Source organism: Dipodomys ordii, unplaced genomic scaffold (assembly GCF_000151885.1).
Source record: "Dipodomys ordii isolate 6190 unplaced genomic scaffold, Dord_2.0 Scaffold50, whole genome shotgun sequence".
In the NCBI taxonomy this organism is placed as follows: Eukaryota; Metazoa; Chordata; class Mammalia; order Rodentia; family Heteromyidae; genus Dipodomys; species Dipodomys ordii.
In genome coordinates this window covers 3,501,577-3,525,320 of record NW_012267266.1, presented here as the reverse complement: position 1 = coordinate 3,525,320, position 23,744 = coordinate 3,501,577, and the positions used below count along the sequence as shown (strand labels likewise).

The window sequence follows — 23,744 nt, the reverse complement described above, 5'->3', positions numbered from 1 at the left end:
AAGAGCTAAAGGCTCTGGAGATACTGGGCCTCCATCCCAGAAAAGATCCTTGTGAAGGCTATCTGGCTCCTGCTGCATGTCCAAAGTGAGAGTGGAATGTGACTGCAAGAAGAATCTCATATGCCACACTCTCCTCGAAGCATCTAGGGAGAGAAAGACAACTCCTGAACTTAGCCTCATTTCATAATTATCTAAAGCACCACGCCAATTAGCAGTAACTGAAATCAATCAGTGTGAATTTGTCTTTTGACTACAGATTGGCCAAAGCTTCCCAGCTCTGCCCAGGTACAGCATGCATTCTTCAAGACATCTTAATGTCTTTTAGCATCTTCTGACTTTGCTTAAGTTCTTATAGCTGTTCGTGGAAATTGAGCTTAGCAAGAGTCATCTGTGTACATTGTTATTATTAAAAATCTACCTTAATTTCACATAAGACAGTCACTTTTGAAACTTGTCATAAGTCAGCATTTCTAAGGTCAATTTATCTACTTTCTCCAATTTTCTAGAGTTCTTTATGTTATCATTTGGCATTCATAAGCTAGATTATTTCTGTATACACGTTCCAAAAAGCGGGAGAGGAGATTTAATTGGCTAGAAACAATATAAAAATCCCATCCCACATATATTCATCCAAATTAAAATTAAGGAGGGGGAGGGGATGACTTGTTTTTTTTCTTTTTGTGCAAATTATACTAACCATATTACAGGCTTTGAAACAAGAGGCCCAAGAACCAGTTATTAAAGACTGCACAAGAAAAACCTTACTGATGTCCACATCACCATTCCTTTCCTAAATCAATATTCAGAATTACCAAATTTCACTAAGCCAACAGGATTTAGAGGGCTAAGAGTTCCTGCTGTTTAGATATGTACATATTTACATTTTTCATACTTATCCAAATGACAATTCCCTGATCCTCTGAAATTTAAACACTGCATTATATTCAGATATGTTAAATGAAAAACACAGTGGTTGATTATGGTCACAATCAAACTCTTCCTTGGCAACAGGGGTCTTTGGTTTTTAAATAACAATTTAAGCAATTATGCACTGAAGCTTTCTTTTTTCATCCATGGAATCTTGTGGTCTCCCACATGGATGCTACTGTAAGATTACCTAGCTCATGAATTAGTAGGAACTGCTGTCTGGGTGGAGCTGTGGCTCTAAATCTCAGTAACAAACCTTTGGATCTCTCCTTTGGGCATCTAAAAAGAGACTCATGCAATTTGTTATCGTGGAAAGTGTCTCAATCTCAAAATAACTGAAAAATAAATTGATATTTTCATTCCTGATCCTAAGATTATATTTGTGAGGAATGGATAATTTGAGATATTAAAGGACCCAGGCTAGTCGCTGATGACTCACAGCTGTAATCCTAGCTATTTACTCAGGAAACTGAGATTTGAGGACTAGGGGGTTTGAAGCCAGCCCAAGCACCAAAAAAGCCATAAGTGGAGATGTGGCTCAAGGGGTAGAGTGCTATCCTTGAATACAAAAGTTCAGGGGCAGCACCCAGGCCCTGAGTGCAAGCCCCAAGACTGGCACACAAAAAGAATAAGAAGAAAGTGAAGAAAAGGGCTCAGATATAGCAAGAATTAAGTTGTTGGGATCTTAGACTATTTACCGAGGAAGAATTTACTATAAACTGGCTTATCAGAAACATTAACATTCTCCACCTGTTAAAAGAAAATAGAAGAATACTTTGAAAAAAACATTTGTCAATATCTTTTTATTTGTTAATGTCATGTTTTGTATGTGTGGGTTTGTGCTGATACTGGGACTTAAATACAGGACCTGAACACTGCCTCTTAGTTTTTTCTCTCATGGCTGGCACTCTACCACATAGGCCACAACTCTACTTCCAGTTTTTTAGTAGTTAATTGGAGATAAGAGTCTCATAGACTTTCCTGTCTATGCTGGCTAATGGCAATCCTCAGATCTCAGCCTCATGAGTAGCTAAGATTATAGGCATAAGACAGGAGTGCCAGCTGAAAAAATACTTTATTTTTAGGTAAATATACATTTCAAGATTAAATTATTTTACAAATGTTTTAGAGGTAGGTGCCTGAGGAGAGGGGTGTGAGGGAAACTTTTACCATACAATCTTAGGTGTTTTCTAAATTTTGAGCCATATAAATATTACATACACAAAAATATAAATACAATTTTATATGAAAGTAAAATACCCCTATTTGGAAAGAAAATTAAAATGTCCTACATAATAAAGAATGGTTAAGGAGGAACCATACTTGCTGTGACTGGGGGTCAAGAGGAAGTTAGTTAATAAATCATACTCCCTTGATCTCAAACTACTTGTTAATCCAAATTAATAGATGTTTTGTTTTCCTTTAAATTCTGGGGTTGGAGCATGGTAATCTACCTCCTGGCTCTCCCAGCTTTCCCCAAAACAGATCTTCTCTAGCAAGACTTTTTCTCCCACTTTTCAAATCCTATTAACACTAATCAGCATAATGATTAGGCATATTGTGGTTAAGTACTCTCCTTGATAAGGGTTCCTTTGGAAGAAAGGTTCCCATAGCGACAGGTAAAAGCTATCACCAAAGTCAGCTTTTCAGTATAGGAGTTGGTGTCACAGATCCTAGAGTTAAGAATGCTTCTGTATGAATATGGAGGCTTCCTTTTTGAACTTCACCTGACTTTGTCCATTCAAAAAGACCCTTAAGGGAGAATCCCCCTATAAACCACCATAGAAGGGGGGAGGTAGTTTGTGCAGGGGAACAGAGAAAAGACAAAAAGACCTCAAAGACAAGTTATTGTTCTTGCCACCAAAATTACACTCTGCAGAGGAAAACAGTCACTACAAAAACTAATGGCATTAAGATGGCAGTTGAGTCCCCTAACCACTCCTGTCCTCACTGCTGGAGCTGGTCAGTTTCTAATCTAGTTTCACTTTCTTCAAGCTGTAGAACAGCTGGCTTTCCAGCTGGCTGGGGGTGGGGGGAGGGTGGGATAGGGGTGGGAGGGGGAGTCTTTAAATAAACAGCACTTTAAAATATGCAATCACTTTGGCTGTATTGAATTTTGTAAACTGCCTTCCTCTAATATGTGACTCTGGGTGCCAACTTAAAACTACCCTAAAGAATGTAAAGTCCCTAAGGAATATACCTTTGTCTATGTGTAACAACCCCAAGCACACTAAACATTGGAAAAGAAGAAATCTTTTTCTTCTTTCTTTCTTTCTAATGCTAGCCACTGCATTTATTCAATAAGGAATGGTCTTAAAAACATGTATATAAGAAAACAACAAGACAGAGTATAGTTACCAAAAATATGTAAAATGCAGCACAAGACACTCCTGTAACATGGCACAGAGTGCTAATCCCTGAAAGGTCTTCTAACTCATTTTCCTCATCTTTCCACAGGAGACATATGTGTGTAATCAAATAATTTTACTCAACTCTTTACATGATACACATTAAATCTTTAAAGTGCCCCTCTAACAGACACTGCTATGCCAGCAAAGCCACTATCTGTCAGTTAAAATAAGCTGTTTATGAAGGTATGCATAGAAGCCCTGCATTCATAGTCTCCAGGCGTGTGCCAATTATAAAATACAATATAACCCTCCAAATAGTACCTCATCTCCAAGTCCTCCCAGCTCCAACACACTTGGAGATGACCTCCCTAGGAGCCACACCTCTAGAGCCCAGATATACTCAGAGCTCAAAGTGGCTAAACAAAGTAACAATTCAACCTGAGTTGCTCAATAGCACACACCACAATGACAGTTTCCAAGTGCCAGTTTCCCTATTTTGCAATGGACAGATCTGCTCCAAGGAGAAAATGTTCCCAATGACCCTGTGGCCCAGAGGGTTTTCTGAAGAACAGAAAACAGAAAATGAATTTGTTAGCTATTTCCTGCTGAGCACAAGGAAGGTGTTGTGGTTAGTTAGGATGACTTTGTTTCCTTAGTGAATATACCATTATCATACATGTTTTCTTTAACCACACAGTAGAAAAGAAGACAATGCAGTTTATTTTCTTTTGTCACATTATCACTAATTCCACAAGTCTTTTCTCATGAAAATACATTTAATTTCTAATCCCCTTATATAAAGCTCCCCCAAACTGACACTGATCTAAAGCAAAACCCTTGATATTCTAACATATTTACTGCCATACACATTCCTGCTCCTGGATAACTTATGATGTGTGAGGGCCTTCCCCATTCCCCATGATTACAGTCCTAAATTTATCTTTCTGAGAACTGTACTACACATAAATAATATGATTTGACTGTAACCTAAAAGCTGGCTACATTTCTGACCCTCAAGTCTTTCATGATCTCAGCATTCAACTGTTAAATTATTAAATGCTCGCTAAAACAAACAAGGACAATTTATAGGGCATATGGGGTAGGGAAAAAGAGAAAGGAGGAAGAGAGGAACAAGGGGTAGAAAAGCCCATTACTCTATAGGATTATCTGACAATGACTATCAGCTCTTCTGAGGCCCACATTTTAGGGATCCTGTGGAGATGTATGCTGTGCATATTCAGGAGAAATTCACCAACAACCAAAACAGAAGCTGTCCTTGGACAAGGTTCAATAAATGTTTTTACTATCTATTTCCCGCTGCACAATACAGTTCCCCACTCCCCCAAGGGATCGTAGATAGAATACTTAATAGAATAAAAAAAAATCAAATTCTTAACTGGTCTTAACTTGTCATCATAAAACATTTTAGAGCATAAAAACCAACATTAAGGAATAGTGAAAAATATTCCTTAGGATAATGTCAGAACCCAAAACTGCTGTTATCCTTAAAGGTTTTTTCTCTCTCTCTCTTTCCTGTCAAGATTCTTCTCATTAAAGTGATCACATATTAACATAGTGCCTAGATAGAACTCTCACAACTAAACTCTTAAAAATTTGCCTCTTGAAGGAGTGGGAGAGGAAAACTCCCAAACTCAAAGGCATTGATCTACAAAGATGAGAGATTCAAAACTTCCAATATATATATATTACAGCTTTGTAGATGTAATACTCAAGTCCACTAACACTACCCAGAATCAGCTGGTAAACTGGTAACCATACCAACTTCTATGAGAGTCCAGGACAATCAGTACAATTCGTAATTACACAGTTGAGATCCACACCAAATACCACAGATCCAGCCTCAAGTAGACAAAATGAAGCCCAATATAAGCACAGGATAGGCTAACACATAATACTCCAGTGAGGAGACAATTCAGCTAAACATCTCTTACTGAGAAGTGGATTTGGGGACAAGAAGGAAAAGGCTTGAACTGTGATGTGATGAAGATTGGTTTCTGACATGGGAGACCTCCATTCTTGGCTGGACAGATGGATAGACTTTTGCTGTTTTATTTCTCTTCACCTGCATTCCTGTGCAGCACCCAACATAATGAAGATAGATGCAGGGATACATCCTGCCAGGAAAATGTCAGAGCTGAACTCAGAATATTCAGCACAACTGACTTCCCCTTCTTCTTCTTCCTCTTCTTTCTCCTGCTCTTCTTCTCCTTCCTCCTCCTACTCCACCACCACCACTTCTTCTTCTTCTTCTTCTTCTTCTTCTTCTTCTTCTTCTTCTTCTTCTTCTTCTTCTTCTTCTTCTTCTTCTTCTTCTTCTTCTTCTTCCTCCTCCTACTCCACCACCACCACTTCTTCTTCTTCTTCTTCTTCTTCTCTTCTTCTTCTTCTTCTTCTTCTTCTTCTTCTTCTTCTTCTTCTTCTTCTTCTTCTTCTTCTTCGTTCATCATCATCATCATCATCATCATCATCACCCAAAGACCAAGTAAGATCCTCCAGAACCTGCTAAAAGAGGTGTCCGTTCTCTTGTCCTAGAGGTTAAGAGGAAGCTGTGCTACCCGCATCGCAAAGACAGGCAATCACGACCCGAGAGGGGGGAAAGAAAAATCCGGAGCCACATGGAGGGCGAAAAAACAGTAGCAGAAAAAAGTCCAACTCTGCCTGCGCCAGCGGTGTGTATGAGCAGAGCAGCGAGCCCGAGAGGAGGGAGGGGGCGGGGGCGATCATTCCCTAGGAGAACTTGTAAGCGGAGGCCTTCACGGCCTGGGAAGCAGCCCAGCCGCTCCCGCAGACCCTGCCAGCCTGGGCCGGGCAGGCCCTGGGGAGCGGAGCGGCCAGGCCTCCGAGGGTCACTCCTGACTCACCGAGCCTCGGGGCTGGCACCGCCGGACCTCTCCGTTTTTGTTTTTTGTGGGTTTTTTTTTTCTTCTGCTACTGGGCTATGATGGCAGCTGTCCAATCCCACATGCCATACATCAGCCGCAGATCCCTGCTGGCACACAGGCCGGCGCCTTCCCCCGCCCCTGGCACACTTTGAGCCTCATTCTACTGCTCCCCATCCCCAACCCTCACCCACCCGTGCCAGGCACCCTGCCCAGGGGCAGCTCCCCTCCCCACCACCACAGTGGCCGGACGCTGCCAGGGCCTGGGCACCTGCAGCACCTCTCCGCCCCACCCCCATTCCCCACCACCTCCCCTCCCCCCTCCGCCGGCAGAGGGAGGGGGCAACTCACCGCAGTCAGTGCACAGGATCTTGCCCACCTCTTTCTTGATGTTTTTGCCGTTGGTGCCAAGGGGGGCAAAGGCCGTCTTAAAGACCAAGGGCTGCTCGGTGGGCTCCAGGAAAAAGATGTAGCGCTGGTTCCTCTCGAGCGGCGCGCAGGAGCCCACGCTGATCACCTGCTCGCGCTGCAGCCCCCCGCTCCGGAGCGGCCACTTGTCCAGCACCTTCACCAGCGCCACCCGACCCGAGGCGGGCGGCTCACGGGTGCTGTTGGAGCCGGAACCGCCGGCCGGGGCCAGTCCCTGGACCTTGCCCTCCACCACCACGGGTGCCTTGTACGCCTGGTCCTGCACGGACTTGAGGCTGGGCGAGTAGCAGGCGAGCGACACCCCGAAGAGCAGCATGGAGAAGCCGGGGGCCGGGTCGCGCCTCATGCCGCCGGCGGCTGCGGCTCGCGAGCGGGCGGCGGCTTTCCGGGCTGCGGGGAAGCGGGGCTGCGGCGGTGGCTGCGGCCGCGGCTCTGGGGGCGCAGCGGGACGGGAGATGCTGCTGCTGCTGCTGCTGCTGCTCCTGCTGCTGCTGCTCTCGCTGCTGCTGCTGCTGCTGCTGTCGCTGTCGCTGCTGCACCGAGCCTTCTCCAGTGGCGGCGGCGGCGGCAGCGCTGAGCAGCAAACCTGCCGCATCTGGCCAGGCCATTTGGGGGGCTCCGCCGCTCAGCCGCCGCCGCCTTGGGAGGGGAAACAGAGCCCTCTGGAAAACCGGAAACAGCGTAACGTTAGCGCCTTCGAGTCCTCCGCCGGCGGTCCGGGGAGGTGGCCCTGCGAGGGCAGGGGACCGGCGGCAAGTGGGCCGCGATGCGCAGCGCGGCGCAGCGCAGCGCTCCCTCCCTGCGCGCCCGGGCTCGGAGGAGGCTGCGGAGGATGGGACGCCCGCCCACTTGCTCTCTCGCGCCCCCTCTGCCCCCCGGACCGAGTGGGGAGCGTGGCTTCTGCAGGGGAAGCTTGGGACTGCACTGCTTTAGTGCCCGCCTTCAGCCCGCAGGGGCGCGGGAGGAATCGTGGCACCCTCGGCTCTTGGGATTTCTGGGCAGCATGACAGTGGGGGGCCGAGCGGGAGGAGAGGGTGGCGGGGAGCGAGCGGCTCCTCGCCGCATCCCGGGATCGTGGGAGTGGGACACAGGGCGTGCCCCTTGCCGGGGGTCATCAGCTGTGGTACCAGGGAGGGTGCCAGAGCCGGGATGACGCTCCAGCTTCTCGACCCCTTTCCCAAGAAGGACCCTAGAAGCGCTCTCTCTCTCCCACCCTTCTCCCCCCACCCCCATCCCTCCCGACCATGAGCCCCCTGTACCCCGCCTGACAATCTCTGGATGTTTGAGATGGGGTGGGGGAGGATTACAGCCCTGTTGTTTTGTAAAGGGTTGGGGTTACAAGGAGCTTTGCCTCAACGTTGAGAACACTTAAAAATCAACCAGAGGTGGTGGATTGGGACAGGTTCCAGTCCCCCCAAAACTCCCGGCTCTTTCCCCAAGCATCATGCTACCCAACCCCATTTTCTTTTTAAAAATCAGTTCTCACCGGAACCAGTGGAGAGACAGAGACTGTCAGAGCCAGAGACGGCTTCATAGATATGGTCTGGTGTCTGCCAGAAGCAGAAGAGTTTGCTCCACTGAAGCCAATGCCGGATTGAATACATAAATGACAGACAGACAGACAGACAGACAGACAGACAGACAGACAGACAGACAGACAGACAGACAGACAGACAGATAGATAGATAGATAGATAGATAGATAGATAGATAGATAGATAGATAGATAGATAGATAGAGTTAGTAGCATTTTAATCTTTGAATGGTGTCAAGCTCATGGATGGTAGCAAGATTTTTGAGGATTTTGTTGCTGGATGGGCCCTACAAGAAACTGGCCCAAGGATCATCAGATTAAAGAGTGATACTTGGGAAAGGAAAGGAAAGACCTAGAAAGACACCTCAAAATATATATCCTAAGCTAAAGTATTATTTCTCTCCCTGAATTCTGGATTCCCTATCTTTACTAATGGCACCATTTTATACTTGGCCAATTCTTCCCAGCATTCTTCCCCCCAAATCCCTTAGTCTCATCTCTTATATTCCCCTCACCCAGTCAATTATCCAGTCCTTTGACACTTCTTTTCAAAATCTTTATCTACTTCCTCTTCAACTCTGCTACACATATCCACATATTTTGCCCCCTTATCCAGTTCTACTACTGCCAATGTGTGATCTTTCTAAAAAAATAAAGTAAGTAAAATGATGTGGCTCAGCATTGCTGTAAGGATTAAAGTCCAAACTCTTTATCAGGGCTCTGCCTAGGCTCCTTTTGATTAGTTAGTCTCCTATTCTGAGAGCCAGTCTCTTCTAGCAATACTCAGCACATTCTGCTGTTACTCTATGTGCTTCTGTACATGGTGTCTGGAGTCCAGGAAGCATCATTTCTACCTTCACATGGAAAACTACTCCTTTGCTATGCCCAGCTCAGAATTATACCTCATCTCTTGCCCCTTCATGCATATTCACCACTACTCCCATCACAATGCACATACATGATGGGATTCATGTCTTCCTCCTCTGTGTTACCAGGGGTCTTGAATATCTTACTATTATGGCATTGACTCAAGCAACTGTTAATGGAACTCCATCTCCCATTTATTAAAGTCAAGGACTACTTTCTATGTCTTTAGATCATGATTACGTGTAATACCATGCTGGCATCAAATAAAAGCAGCAGATCTTCAGAGAAGGGAAGAGATGAAGAAGACATTAACTGATAGCAATCTTAAAGATACCAAGCCAACTTTGATGGTCCCTTCATGACTCTTTTCATTTTCATAGATCTCCTAAATCACTAAATATAGCTATAGAAAAAGATGGATAACTTGTACTCTCTTTTTTTCCATTAAAAAAAATGTCCCAGGGAGGAAAGGAGACTTGTGGTCACAGGCAGCCAAGAATGTACTCTGTCTTCTGTTTCTGAGGCCAGATAAATAAGGAACATTATTATTTCTTCACCTTTTGAGTCAAACAGAGATAGGTTTTTCAATGATTTGCAACTTGTTGACTTTAGAATATGTCTATCTCTTGAGGCTTTAGTTTTCTCATCAGAAAAATGGAGAATAGTATCTACCTCAGACAGATGAAGTTTGCTCATGATGGACTTATTCACTAAGTAACTCAACTCCTGGCTTATCCAGGCCGAAACACCTATACTTGTCACTGGGTGACACTATCACTGTTCTCAAAGCTCCTACTCTGGTTAGGGAGTCCACAGTAAACAAGTAGACAAATAGGTAACTAAGTGCTTCCAGTGATGAGCATTCTGAAGGAAATGATTCAGGATGAAACGATAGAGAATAATGGAAAGGGAGAAGGGAGGATAAAGAGAGGCTTCTCTGGGAGATAACATTTAAAGTGAGACTGGAAGGATGAGAAAGACGTGACTGATAGGAGATAATATGTATAATGCACTTAGAACAATGCCTGGCACAGAGCAAATACTAAAATCTGATGTTGACTCTGATTGATAGTTGATTTATACCATAGGTTTCCAACCAAAGGGTTGAGAATCTTGACATAGTATGTAGTTATTGCACACTAGATTTTTCTATATATTAAAAATGCAGGGTTCTTAATATAGTTATTCAATTAGTGGTAGAGTACTTTACCTAACATGCACAAGGCCCTGGGTTTGATTCCCAGCACCAAAAAGAAGAAAGAGGAGGAGGAAGAGGAGGAGAAGGAGAAGAAGAAAGGAAAGAAAAGAAATAAGATTTCTAATGTTGATGCCATGGTAAATAAAAATATTCATTCTCAGGGCTGGGACTGTGGCTTAGTGATAGAGTGCTTGCCTAGCATGCATGAAGCCCTGGGTTTGATTCTTCAGTCCCACATAAACAGAAAAAGCCAGAAGTGGTGCTGTGGCTCAAGGGGTAGGGTTCTAGCCTTGAGCAAAAGAAGCTCAGGGACAGTGCCCAGGCCCTGAGTTCAAGCCCAGGATTAGCAAGTATATATATATATCCTGGGTAATTTAACCTCAGGTATGGCAACCTTCTTCTAAAGAAAAAAGAAAAACTTCTTTGTGTGTGTGTGTGTGTGTGTGTGTGTGTGTGTGTGTCACACAAGCACGTGTCACTTCTAAGACTTGAACTCAGAGCCTGGACACTCAAAGCTGGTGCTCTATCACTTGAGCCACACCTCTGTTTCCAAATTTCTGCTGGTTAATTGGAGATGAGTCTCATGGGCTTTCCTGCCCTGGCTGGCTTCAAACCATGATCCCCAGATTTCAACCTCCTGAGTTAGGATCACCAGTGCCAGGCTCAAAAACCTCTTTTTTTTTTTAAGCACATTTTTTTAAAAAAGTACAAGATGTTAAGTTTAAAAATAAGGGAGAGGAGAGGATGTTTTACCAGACAGGCTACCAGTTCTCTCTTGTTAAAAAAAAAAAAAGATAAATACGTAAACGTTTGTAGTACATAAATTACCTTTGCAAGAACAAAGCAGAAATTGAGACACTACTTGGCTCTGGGGAAGTGAGTGTGAGACTGAGGGATGAGGAAGGATACTTTCATTTTATTCCCTGTTGTCTCTTGTGAATTTTGTCTCAAGCTTATTGTGCCAGCTATTTAAAAAATAAAGAGGATGCTTACATTTTTTACTATGTTGAATTTTTATTATGCTTCTCCCCACCCCCTTATTGAAAGACTACTTAAACCAGAGCAACTATTTTACAAGATTTCTTGAAATTTTTTAACTTTAAAATGAGATTATATAGTAAGGCACTGGTGACTCATGCCTATAATTCTAACTGCTCACTAGGCTGAGATCTGAGAATCTCTGTTTGGTGCCAACCAGGGTCAGGCAAATCCATGAGACTGTTCATCTCCCATTAGCCACCAAAAAGCTAGAAGTAAAGCTGTATCTCAAATGATAGAGCAGCACCAACCTTGAGTAAAAAAGCTATGGCCAGGCCCTAAGTTCTGGCACAGTACTGGTACACATACACGGGCGTACACACACACACACACACACACACACACACACACACACACACAGATCCTTCTGCTAAACAGTACTAGAATTATTTTTCTATAAAAATGTTCTATAAAATGTTCAGGATGTCTTAGAATGAAAAGGAATGCTCTTAGATTTCAATAGTCTGATAGAACATCACTAGAATTCTTGTAACCACAGAAGGTGGAAACATAAGCAGATATCTAAAGGAAATGACAGCACCTATCTGATTTTCCTCAAAGTGATATATATATATATATATATATATATCCATATATATATATATATATGGATAAGCTTCCAGAATTAGCTTTTGCCATTTAGTGTATAAGGAGAGGGCATTTAGTATCTAAGAGCAGCCCAATTCCATACTGGCCTCTTCCTGGAGTTCAACATGAATTAGTAGCATGTCTTAGGGAATATGACCTCATGCTCTGAGTCTTCTAACTTTACATCATACTTCAATAATTGATAATAAAAATGGTAACAGCCACCATTTATTAGTTGTGTATTCTGTGTTGGGAGTTCCATGATTATTGTTTCTATCCTTCAACAATGTTGCATCTTATAAAATAAAAAGACTATTGGGTACCAGTGCCTCATGCCTATAATCCTAGCCATTCAGGAGGTTAAGATCTGAGGATTGAGGTTCAAAGCCACTCTTGGAAAGGAAGTCCATGAGACTCTTAGTTCCAATTAACCTACACACACACACACACACACACACACACACACACACACACACAAAAGCAAGAACTGAAGCTATGGCTCAAGTGGTAGAGCTCTGGTCTTGAACATAAGACTCTGGGACACGAGCCAAGCCCTGAATTCAAGACCTGGGACTGACAACAAAACAAAAAGAACCAACAAATAAAAATAAGAAATAAAAAGACTTACAGAGGTCTCATAACTTGGTAAAATAATAGGCAAGGCCTGATTTGGCAAGCCAGAGTGGTTCTTCATGTCTACCACCCCTGAGTCTTCTAGATGACAGGCATCCTTTGCGTGTCTTGTTCACTGTCATCTGCAAGGTCTGAAATCTCTCCAAACTACTTTAACATATGTCATACTACTTGCAATTTATAACACCAGAGAGTAAGTGGTTACATAACTCACATCATTACAAAAAGGTAAGGAACATAGAGAAACGAATTGAAACAATTGAAATCAGTTTCCCAAGATCACAAAGCTACGCTGAACTTTTTTTGGCAAAAAGTTATCACAAACTTAGGCTCACACTTTTGAACAGAACTACAGGAAGCCATGGAAGCCAGGCCTGTTCACTACACCATGGCTTACCACAGGGTTGTTTAAAAAAATGGTTTATGGTAACAGTGGGCTGTGTCACTATAGAATGATCACTAAGAACAAAAACAGAAGTAGACAGAATGGTATAGACATTCTGAATTCAAGATAGAACACCCACATGAAAAGCTTGGCTGCTTCTCTCAGATCCCTCCCACACAAGATGGGCTTCTTCCAGCTCTGGCCAGTTGAGCAGACAAAAAGGATCACTGCCCCAGGTGACAAAACTTAACTGCATCCTGAACTGCCTAAGCAGGGAGAGATGCATGGCCTGCATCTAGTCACCAAGTGCTACAAATCAAGCCAAACACTTTGCAGGACAGACTCACTTTCTAAATAAAGATATTTTGTAACCCCACCCCCCTCTCCTTTTGAGATCTGTTTTCTAAATTTGGCTTCCAGAGTCACTTTCAGGTTCTGTGTGGTTAATTTCTTTTCCTCTAGGGGTTTTAAAAAAGCAACTAATAAACAACGAATACCAAACATCAGAATTTCAGCACCAGGAAGAACTTTAGCACCCATGCAGCTCAATATCCTTGTTTTACAGAGAAATGCATGGAGACAACGATGGGCTCAAGGTTTATCACCCAATTACTGGCAGGAGGAGCCCTCAAATCCTGACTCTTTGAGCAGTACTCTTCTGTCTACTTTTCTTTGGTTCTACCTCCGCTGGCCTTTGAAGCTAAACAAGTCACTTTAGGCTTATTTATTTACTTATTTATTTATTGTGCTGATATTAGGGTTTGACTCAGGGCCTGGACATTGTCTCTTAGCTTTTTTTCTCAAGGCTGGCAGTCTATCACTTGGGACACAGCTTCACTCCTAGCCTTCTGGTAATTAATTAAAGATAAAGGTCTCACAGACTTTCCTGTCCAGGCTGGCTTCAAACCATGATCCTCAGGTCACAGCCTCTTGAGTAGCTAGAATTACTGGTGCCCAGCTAACTTCACCTTTCTAAGTCTTTGTTTCTTCTTCCCAATGAAATTGAAATAATAATATTTCTACCTCTTAGGAGTCTGAGAAAATTAAGTTTGATAATTTATTCAGACTGCTTTTCACAGTACTTGGCACATAGTACCCAGTTACAAGAAGGGATGGTGGAAACAAATTGCCTGCATTTGAATGCCATCTGTCACTTGCTTAACTAATCCTCTCAGTTTCCTCAACTGTAACATGGGTAAAATGATAATAGTACTTTATTAACTTTGCTGCAGATCTTAAATAAATTAATACTTATCACCCACTTAGAATAAGGTTTGGTACAATGGCCATATTAGCCTATCATAACCACTTTTCTTATTCTAAGCAACCACGTAGCCTAAAATTCAGTAGTTTTAAAAGCACTCATTTTCTATGTTTTGGACACATACTAAAATTCTTAAGATTAGAGCCTGGTATCACACACACACACACACACACACACACACACACACACACACACACACACACACACACACACACACATCATTATTAATAGTTCCAAATCCCAGTCAGGAAAGTCTATGATTCAATAATTTATAGTGCAGGGCTGGGTTCTGAATCCAAGTGCTTCCATTCCCCAATTTGCTGACAAGGGCAGTAGCCCCTTTGTCTGACTTGCTGCATCTGGGATAATAATACTTATTTCTTTACACAGTGTTTTGCGACCTTTGGATGCAAAATGCTATGTGAGCACAAATTATTATCTCTTTTCCAGATATCACTTTTAGATTCAAATCTAGAAGCTTCCTAAAGTAGATCTCAGCAGAAATAATCTGTGAACACAGATGTATCTGTTCTATATTGTGGTAACTAGATAATACATGCATGCACAACAATATCATTCATTTTCTTTTGTATACTGGATTGGGGAAAAATGAGATGTCCTCAGGATGGATGGTTCTGTCTCAAAACCCTTCCCGTCCATCTTCCTGATCTATGTATTTGGCTTCCTGTCTTGAGGTCAACAGGAACTCTGAGGTTGATTTGACTCTGGAGGCATGAAGAAGGACAAGAAGAAATTATTTTCTTATTCCCAAATCCTCAGGCAGTGTCAGTTTGTGTATCCAACTTGATCATCTTTCTACCTTGGAATCCATTTGCATTCATTTTCATTTGGTTCCTAGACACTTCCAGTAGTACCAGAGATTAGTAATTTTAAGACTTTACCTTTCCTGGACTCTCTTTACAATTCATAAATTTATTTGTTTATCTACCAAAAAGCATTTATTGAAAATCTACTATGCATATCACTGACCTAGATTCCAAGTAAATTATAGAGATGACTTCTGCTAGAGCTAAAATCTAAGCAAGATTATTTGGGTGAGCTATTATCTTTTGAGCACCAGCCTTGAATTTTTCTCAACACACACACACACACACACACACACACACACACACACACACACACACACTTTTCTTCTTTAATATACCTTTCACCTTTGCCTCTTAGTCCACTCTTCCTTTGGGTCTCCCAACCCTAATGGCAGAGTTAGTGTCTTCTGCAAACAATGTATCCTTAATATTTCAATATATATCTTCAAATTTTTGTTCTATTGGTGAGAGGACAAATTTAATCATACTAAGGGATTAAAGATACCTATTGGGGGTAATTTATAACTCTGTAAATTGTGATTGAGTTTCTAATTTATTCTTTCTTTTCTTTTTTTTTTTGGGTCCCGTCGTGGGGCCTGAACTCTGGGCCTGGGCACTGTCCCTTAGCTCTTCAGCTCAAGGCTAGCACTCTACCACTCTAGCACAGCACCACTTCTGGGTTTTTTTTTCTTTTTGCTTATGTGGTGCTGAGGAATCAAACCCAGGGCCTCAGGCATGCAAGACAAGCGCTCTACCACTGAGCCAACTTCCTAGCCCCTAATTTATTCTTTCTTATTTATTCCAAAATGAATCCATTCATCCCCAGAATACCTTTACTCATTCTTTCTTGTTAAAAATCCTTTGGGGGCTGGGAAGGTGGTTCGGTGGTAGAGCCCTTGCCTTGCATATATGAGGCCCTGGGTTCGATTCCTCAGCACCACATAAGCAGAAAAAGCCAGAAGTGGTGGTGTGGCTCAAGTGGTAGAACACTAGTCTTGAGCTGAAGAGCTGAAGGACAGCGCCCAGGCCCAGAGTTCAGGCCCCACAACCAATTAAAAAAATTCTTTAGAGGATAAAGGATGTATGTAGCAGAGTAATAAAGAACTTGCTTAAGATGTTCAATCCTCAGGATCACAAATAAGCATAATTTTATTATCATTTATTTTGTAATTTTATTTTTGAAAAAAGTTTTAAGCCAGGCTTCAGTAGTTCATACCTGTAATCCTAGCTACTCAGGAGACTGAGATCTGGAGAATAAAGTTTCTAAGCCAGCTGGGCAGATAAATCTAGACACAATCTTTAAAGTAACCAGCAAAAACTTCAGCTAGAGGTATGGCTTGAGTGACAGAGTGCCAGTTAGGGAAGTGTAAGGACCTGAATTCAAATTCTGGTACCAACAACAAAAAAATTAGTGCCTACTCTGGATCAAGCTTTGTAGAAGACAATAAAAGTGCAGGGGCAAGTAAAGTCTTTACTCTTAAAGAAAGACAGATACTAACAAGAAAACAATAAATAAATGAAGCAAAACATTTCAGTAAGACGATGGTGTGGGTATGATTAAAAAAAATGACCAGTGATTCATACCTATAACCCTAGCTACTGAGGGAGACTGAAATCTGAGGATCATGGTTCAAAGACAGCATGGGCAGATAAATCCAAGAAACTCTTATCTTGAATCAATCAGCAAAATTCTAGAACTGGAGTTGTGGTTCAATTTGTAGAGCATCCGTTATAAACAAAAATGCTGAATGAGAATACAAAACTATAAGGCCCTGGATCCAGGCCAAGAGGAAGAAGGAAGAAAGGAAGGAAGGAAATAACTAGGATAAATTGTCACTAGAAAAGATACGCCAGGCACTGGTGGCTCACACTGTAATCCTAGCTACTCAGGAGGCTGAGATCTAAGGATTGAAGTTTGAAGCCAGCCCAGGGAGAAAAGTCTATGAGACTCTTATCTCCAATTAACTAGCAAAAATCTAGAAGTGGAGGTGTGGCTCAAGTGATAGAGTGTCAGTCTTGAGAGAAAAGGTTAAGCAAGAGTGTGAGGCTCTGATTTCAAGCCCTAGTACCAGCACCAAAAAGGAAGGAAGGAAGGAAGGAAGGAAGGGAAGGAGGGAGGGAAGGAGGAGGGAGGGAAAGAGAGAAAGAAGGAAAGAAAGAAAGAAAGAAAGAAAGGAAGGAAGGAAGGAAGGAAAGACAGAAAGAAAAATAAGGAGAGATGAAAGATAATTTCTACAAGGAGACAATGTTTGAGCTAAATCACAGAGAGGAGTCAACCATCTGTAACTCGAGGAGTAGAGCATACCATAGCAAGGGCCTGAAGCAATAATAAACCTGACTTGCTGGGCACATGAAAGGAAGGGCGGTGAGACTAGTGAATGATAGCAAAAAGGAGAGGGGTGGGCTGGGAAGGTGGCTCAGTGGTAGAGCACTTGCCTTGCATGCCTGAGGCCCTGGGTTCGATTCCTCAGCACCAGATAAGCAAAAAGAAAAAAGTCGGAGGTGGCGCTGTGGCTGAAGTGGTAGAGCGCTATCCTTGACTGAAAAGCTAGGGACAGCGCCCAGGCCCAGAGTTCAGGCCCCACGACTGGACCCAAAAAACAAAACAAAACAAAAAAGGAGAGGGGTATGCTTTTCAATCTAGGGTAAATTTTGATTTATTCTAAGTTCCAGAGGAATGGTCACAAGAGTATTTAAATAGAAGGATGACACAATCCAGCTTATATCCACAAGACGTCGGTCTGAAATAGGGAACAGACACTGTAAGAATCAAAACATCCAGCTGTTGCCACAGTCTAGGTGATAGGTCACCAAAGTTTAGATTTAAGAAGTAGCTGTGCAGGTGAAGAAAAATTGATGAAACTCAGGATATAATTTGAAGGTAGATTTAACAAGATTTACTGGGAGATAAACTGACGAGGGTGAAGAAAATAGAATAATCAGGAATGACTCACATTTTTATCTTAAGCAATTGGATAGATGATGGCACCAATGATTGAGAAGGCAGAGTAGCAAGTAACATAATAGAGCTGGAAGAAATGAGAGCATTCTATTTAGTACATACTAATACTGACATACTTGAGAATGTATGACATACTTGATAAATAGAAATTCAAGCCAGGAGCCAGTAGTTCATTCCTGTAATCCTAGCTACTCAGGAGGCTGAGATCTAAGGATCTCAGTTTGAAGCCAGCCCAAGAAGGAAAGTCCAGAGACTTTTATCTCCAATAAACCATTCAGAAAAAGCAGAAGTAGGGCTGTGGCTCAAGTGGTTGAGTACAAAGAGTCTCAGGGACAGCGCCCAGGCCCTGAGTTCAAGCCCCAGGACTGGCAAAAAAATGAAAAGAAATTCAAGTACCAGGGGTATAGATTAAGTCTGAAGTTCAAATGAGAGGTCAGAGTTAGATATCTAAATTTGGGAGCCAATATATGGATGGTAGGGCTGAAAGAGATAAAGGTCTAGAACATCTCTGTCCAGTGGCAATATGAATGAGCCACACATGTGAGCTACATCGGTAATGTTAAATTTCCTAGTTAAAAAAATGTAAATATCTGAAATAGTATGTCAACATGTCCTCATCTAAAGTTATTTGTAAGATAGTTTTTATTTTCTTTCATACTTAGCCTTTGAAATCCAGTGTATTTCTACTTTCATTTTACACTAGCCACATTTCAAGTGCTCTTAGCCACATATGGATGATAGAAGTCTAGAACTTAGCCAACCTCAAGAAGTTGAAGTTAGGGGCTGATGGCTTGCATCTGACTTTGTGGTTTCTCAGGAGGCTGAGATCTGAGGATCACAGTTCATGGCCAACCCAGGCAGGAAAGTCCAGGAGACTCTTATCTCCGATTAACCACCAAAAAGCTGGAAGTGGAGCTTTGGCTCCAATGAGAGAGCAGCAGCCTCGAGTGAAGAAAGTTAAGATATTGTGTCCCTGAGTTCAAGCCCCAGTACACCACACACGCGTGCACACACACACACACACACACACACACACACACACACACAAAGGTTGAATAGGGAAGGAGTTGGACAAAAAGATTGAGAGAATGGTGCCATGGAAGCCAAGAGTAGAAAGTGCTTTTAAAAGGGACTAGTCAACTGTGTCCAATGCTTTTAAGAGACTGCAATAGAATTCAGCAACATGGAGGTCACTGATGACCTTGGCTGAAGCTATTTCAGTGGAATGATGACTTCCTGGAAGGCAGCCAGAATGGCATCAATGAGAGGTAAGGCACGGGTGACAATCAGTACAATAAACTTTCACAAACGTTTTTGCTATGCAGAATAGAGGAAGGAATCACTAGGTGGGTGTGGGGAGTTGTCAAAGGAGGACATTTTCTGAAATAAGAATGTGCTTAGGTAATGGGAATGTCCCCAGTAGGAAGGAAGAAATGGATGCAGAAGAAAGGAAATAATTAAGAATGAAAATCCTTCCAAAAACAAGAGCAATGAGTACAAGAGCACCAAGAAAGGAGCTTGTGTTTGACAGGAAAGAGTGACTCTATTATAAAAGGAAGAAAAAGAGTGTAGATACAGTATCAGGGAATGGATATAGATTAGTCAGTCTATTGATCTGGGTGGCAGAAATTTTCACTTTAACACAGGGCCAAATCAATAAGCAAAAATATATAAGTAAATAAATGTTCAAAGTTGAACACATTTGTCTTGTAATGCCACCTAGTTTAGAAGCAGAGTCAAGAGGATTACAAGTTCAAAGCTATGCCCAGAGGAAGTTATTGAGAACTTATCTCAGAAACAAACAAAAAATACAAACAAAAGGACTTGAGGATTGGCTAAAGAGGCACTTGCTTAGCATGCAAGAGGCCCTGGGTTCAACCCCTAATACTGCAAAGCAAACAAATATCATAATAGGCTGGGAGCTGGTTGTGTAAGTCTTTAATCTTACCTACTCAGAAAGCTGAGATCTGACAATCATGGCTCAAAGTCAGCCCAGGCAGGAAAATCAGTGAGGCTCTTATCTCCAATTAACCATTTAAAAAGCAGAAGTGGAGCTGTGGCTCAAGTGCTAAAGCACTAGCCTTCAGCAAAAGAGCTCAGGGACAGCACCCAGGCCCTGAGTTCAAGCCCCAGGACTGGCAAAAAATAAAAAACAAAATCCATTGGATGGATGTAAGACTATTCTTTTCCAGTATCTGAAATGGTGGTTATTCTCCAAGATATCCCTTTCTCTGAATCAAGTTACCTACCAGGCAATCAATTCAGTACTTGCAAGGTTGTTTGATAATCAGAATATTGAGGCAAAGGAAATTTCATTCAAGCCACAATAAAGACTGATGTACTATCTCAGAGGTATATAACAGAGTACAATGTTTGACACTGTCCTTAAGTGATGAAATCTCATATTCCAATTTATGGAACAACCTACCTATTTAAATGTATACATGGAAGTTGAATCTTCTTCCATGCCTGTCCTGTTTAATGAGGAGCGGAGTCCTAAGCAGGAAATGGCATACTACTCAAAATAGTTTACTGAAAATAATTTAGTCAAAGGCTGATTTACAAGATAATGGACAGAGTATGCAGATACCCAGGGTTAGCAAGAGAAGTGAAACTTCCCCTTTTCCAAATATTCAGGGGCAGGTGAAGAAGTGTCATGGGATCCTAGGAAGTGCTTCAAAGGTGCTGGTTAGCTGCTCAAGCTCCTGGTATGAAAGTAGGAGGATGTGGAAGGACAACACGCCCCAATCTCTTCTTCTTCCTTTACTTTCATGTCAACTTCTGCTAAGCCCACTGAAACCAGAAGTTGAGAAAATCCATGTAACTCAGAGAAGGTCAATGTTCTTGGGCAGAGATCAGGAAAGGAAAGGGCAGATAGAGTCTGGGCGTGGGAGTTGGCCACCATCAAAAAGATAAGATATCCTTAGATGAGATAATTAAAAAAGAAAGTAAAAAAGAATGTCTACTGTGGACTATCTAAATGCTTGATAGAGATGAGAGGAAAGGAAAGAGAAAGCTAATTCACAGTAGGATTCCAGTATCTCTAAGCTTTCATTCAGCTTTCTTACTAGTCCAGAGACTTAGAGAGTAGGAGAAGAATGATTGCTTTGGGTTTTGTTTTATTAAAGGAAAGCTTTTATTTTCCCTTTCTTATTAGGAGACCGAAAATCCTAGTTAGAGAAAAGAAATCCTGTGCAGATTTTCCTCCCGTATTATCCTGAATATTGACCCCCACACTTGCCACCCACCTCCACCACTGGAAAGAGGCCTAGCCCTCTAGGAGACACTGGCTTACAGAGTTTAAATTTAGACAAAAGCCTGAGGCAGACATTTGAGGTCACTAAGCTTTTGTCACCATATGGACACAATCAAACAAAAAGCAATACAACATTATGTTTTAGAAGGTAGGCTCTGAAGTCAGATTGCCTGGATTTAAATGCTTACTCTACTACGTATTAGCTATATGACCTTGAGTAAGTTCCTCCTGTTGTCCTCTATGCACTTGGAAAATAATAGTATTTACACTACACAGCTATCTTCTGAAGATTACATAAGCTACTTCATATAAAGTTTTGCATATAGAAAATTCTTTTTTAAAAAAGTCTTATTGCTACTTAAGCCATTTTGCCTTTTTTTCTGATTTGGAAGTATTATGTGGCAAATGATTTCTTGTTAATAACCAGATCTTATTTCCTTTCCAAAATATTTAAATTCCTCCCTTTCACACAGACAGACAGACAGACAGACAGACAGACACACACACACACACACACACACACACACACACATACACATAGCAGAGAGATCAGAGTTTTCTTTTATATCAAATGACTATGGATGCTCTCTTTTGGGGGAAGGGGAGTAGGAGTTGGTACTAGGGCTTGAAATCAGGGCCTCAAGCTCTTGCCCAGGTTTTTTGCTCATAGCTAGTGTTCTACCAATTTGGTTCCCCTCCAGCCAAGCCTTTTGCTGGTTAGTTGGAGATATAAGTCTCTCAGATTTGTCTGCCTAGACTGTCTTTGAACCTTGAATCTCAGATCTCAGACTCCTGAGTAGCTAAGTTTATAGATGTGAGCCAGGAGTGCCCGGCAATCCACAAGTGTCGATTTATATTTTAGTTGTAAGTAATTAAAACCAACCTTAAAACTTCAAATAGTAAAATTCTGTTTCTCATTTCCACTCACTATATTTCAAGTGCTCAGCCATCCTCTGTGACTGGCACCTACTGTGAAGAGTGAAAAATATGGAAGACTTCATCACTGTAGAAAGTTTTATTAGGCAGCCCTGCAGGGAGGCCTCAGATAGCAAGAAAAATTCCCATGGTCTGAAAAGGGGAAGTCATGAGGGGAAAATGCTCTAAAAGCAGAAACCCTAGCGAAGATAAAGTTTTCCAACTTGGAATAATAAATTTTCAGTAGAGGTAAGGAGTGATTAATAGTATGTTTATAGTATCACATGGACTGATTTCCCTACCAAGCACTTCCTCACCAAAAATACATTCCCCCTGCTCCCCCCACCAGTGGAATTTGTGCTCAGTTTCAGGTATTGTGTAGTGTTTCATTCTATGATATAAGTCTAAGAGGAAACAGAATTTACGTTACACTGAAAACATACATGTTAACTTTTCTGGCATGGAAAACTATAGTGTTTCTATAGATCAAGTGGCTTTTTCCCATAAATGTAGCTTTTCCAAAACTCTCTCTTTTTTTAATCTATCAGCTTTCATTTATCTGACCTCATCATTCCTTTCTCTTAACATGTTGCTTTTCTAAATCTCCTTATCTCCATTCTCCCAGGAACACAAGTTTTAAGTATAATTTCACATTGATCGTATTTACATCCAGGAATCAGAAAAAAATGTTCTTCATTTCCCCTGAGAACATCTACCCTTTTCCTTCTCTTTCCTCCTCTTCTTTTTTTTCCTCCTCTTTCCCTCCTCTTGTTCTTGCCAGTACCAGGGCTTGAAGTTAGGGTCTCAAGCTTGCTTGCTCACTGCTGGTGCTCTACCATTTGAGCCACATTTTAAGCCTAGTTTTTTGCTGGTTATTTTGGAGATGGAATCTCTGACTTTTCTGGCTTCAAATGCAATCTCCCAGGTCTCAGCCTCCTGAGTAGCTAAGATTACAGGTGTGACTGGAGTCCAGCTTTTTTTTTTTTTTGACTGTGCATGAGAAAAATGTGATCACTACTACTGGAGGCAAATGGGACTTTTTACTCCTACACCTGGGATAAATCTTCCATGTGGACATGAAATAGGTGTTTTAGTGACAGATGGCAATTTTCTATAAAGAAAAAAACACTCAAGTCCCTAAAGGGGAAATGAAACTTCTATTTTCTAAGTCTAAGAAAAATCACAGCTGTTGCTGTTAACAATTCTCATCTGACAGGGTTTGGGAGGTGTGACTTAGTGGTAGAGTACCTGCCTAGTAGGTTTAAGATCCTGAGTTCAAAACTTTAGCACTGTCAAAAATAAAAAAAATAGCAAGACAAAATATGGATGTGGCTTGCTGGTTACTGATCATATTGGTAGATGAATTTGGCTCCCAAAGCTGTTCCTAAACTAATAGTAAATATCCTTCAAACATGTACTTATTACCTAACATGTAACTGTAACTCCTCTGTATATCACTTTTTGTTGTTGTTGTTGGTCGTGGGGCCTGAACTCTGGGCCTGGGGTGCTGTCCCTCAGCAATTCAGCTCAAGGATAGCACCCTACCACTTGTGCCAGAGCACTACTTCTGGCTTTTTCTGTTTATGTGGTGCTGAGGAATCGAACCCAGGGCCTCATGCATGGAAGGCAAGCACTCTACCACTGAGCCAACTTCCCAGCCCTCTGTATCAA

At 42.0% G+C, this 23,744-nt stretch overlaps 1 protein-coding gene across 1 annotated transcript in view; it reads right to left on the bottom strand.

The window, feature by feature from the left end:
• Positions 1-7,202, bottom strand: part of Nrg2 (neuregulin 2) — a 199,703-nt gene extending 192,501 nt beyond the window's left edge. The window contains exon 1 of the mRNA XM_013020307.1: positions 6,530-7,202. Within this exon, the coding sequence (XP_012875761.1) occupies positions 6,530-7,202 (673 nt within the window). The remainder of the gene's footprint in view (positions 1-6,529) is intronic.
• Positions 7,203-23,744: the final 16,542 nt, after the last annotated feature.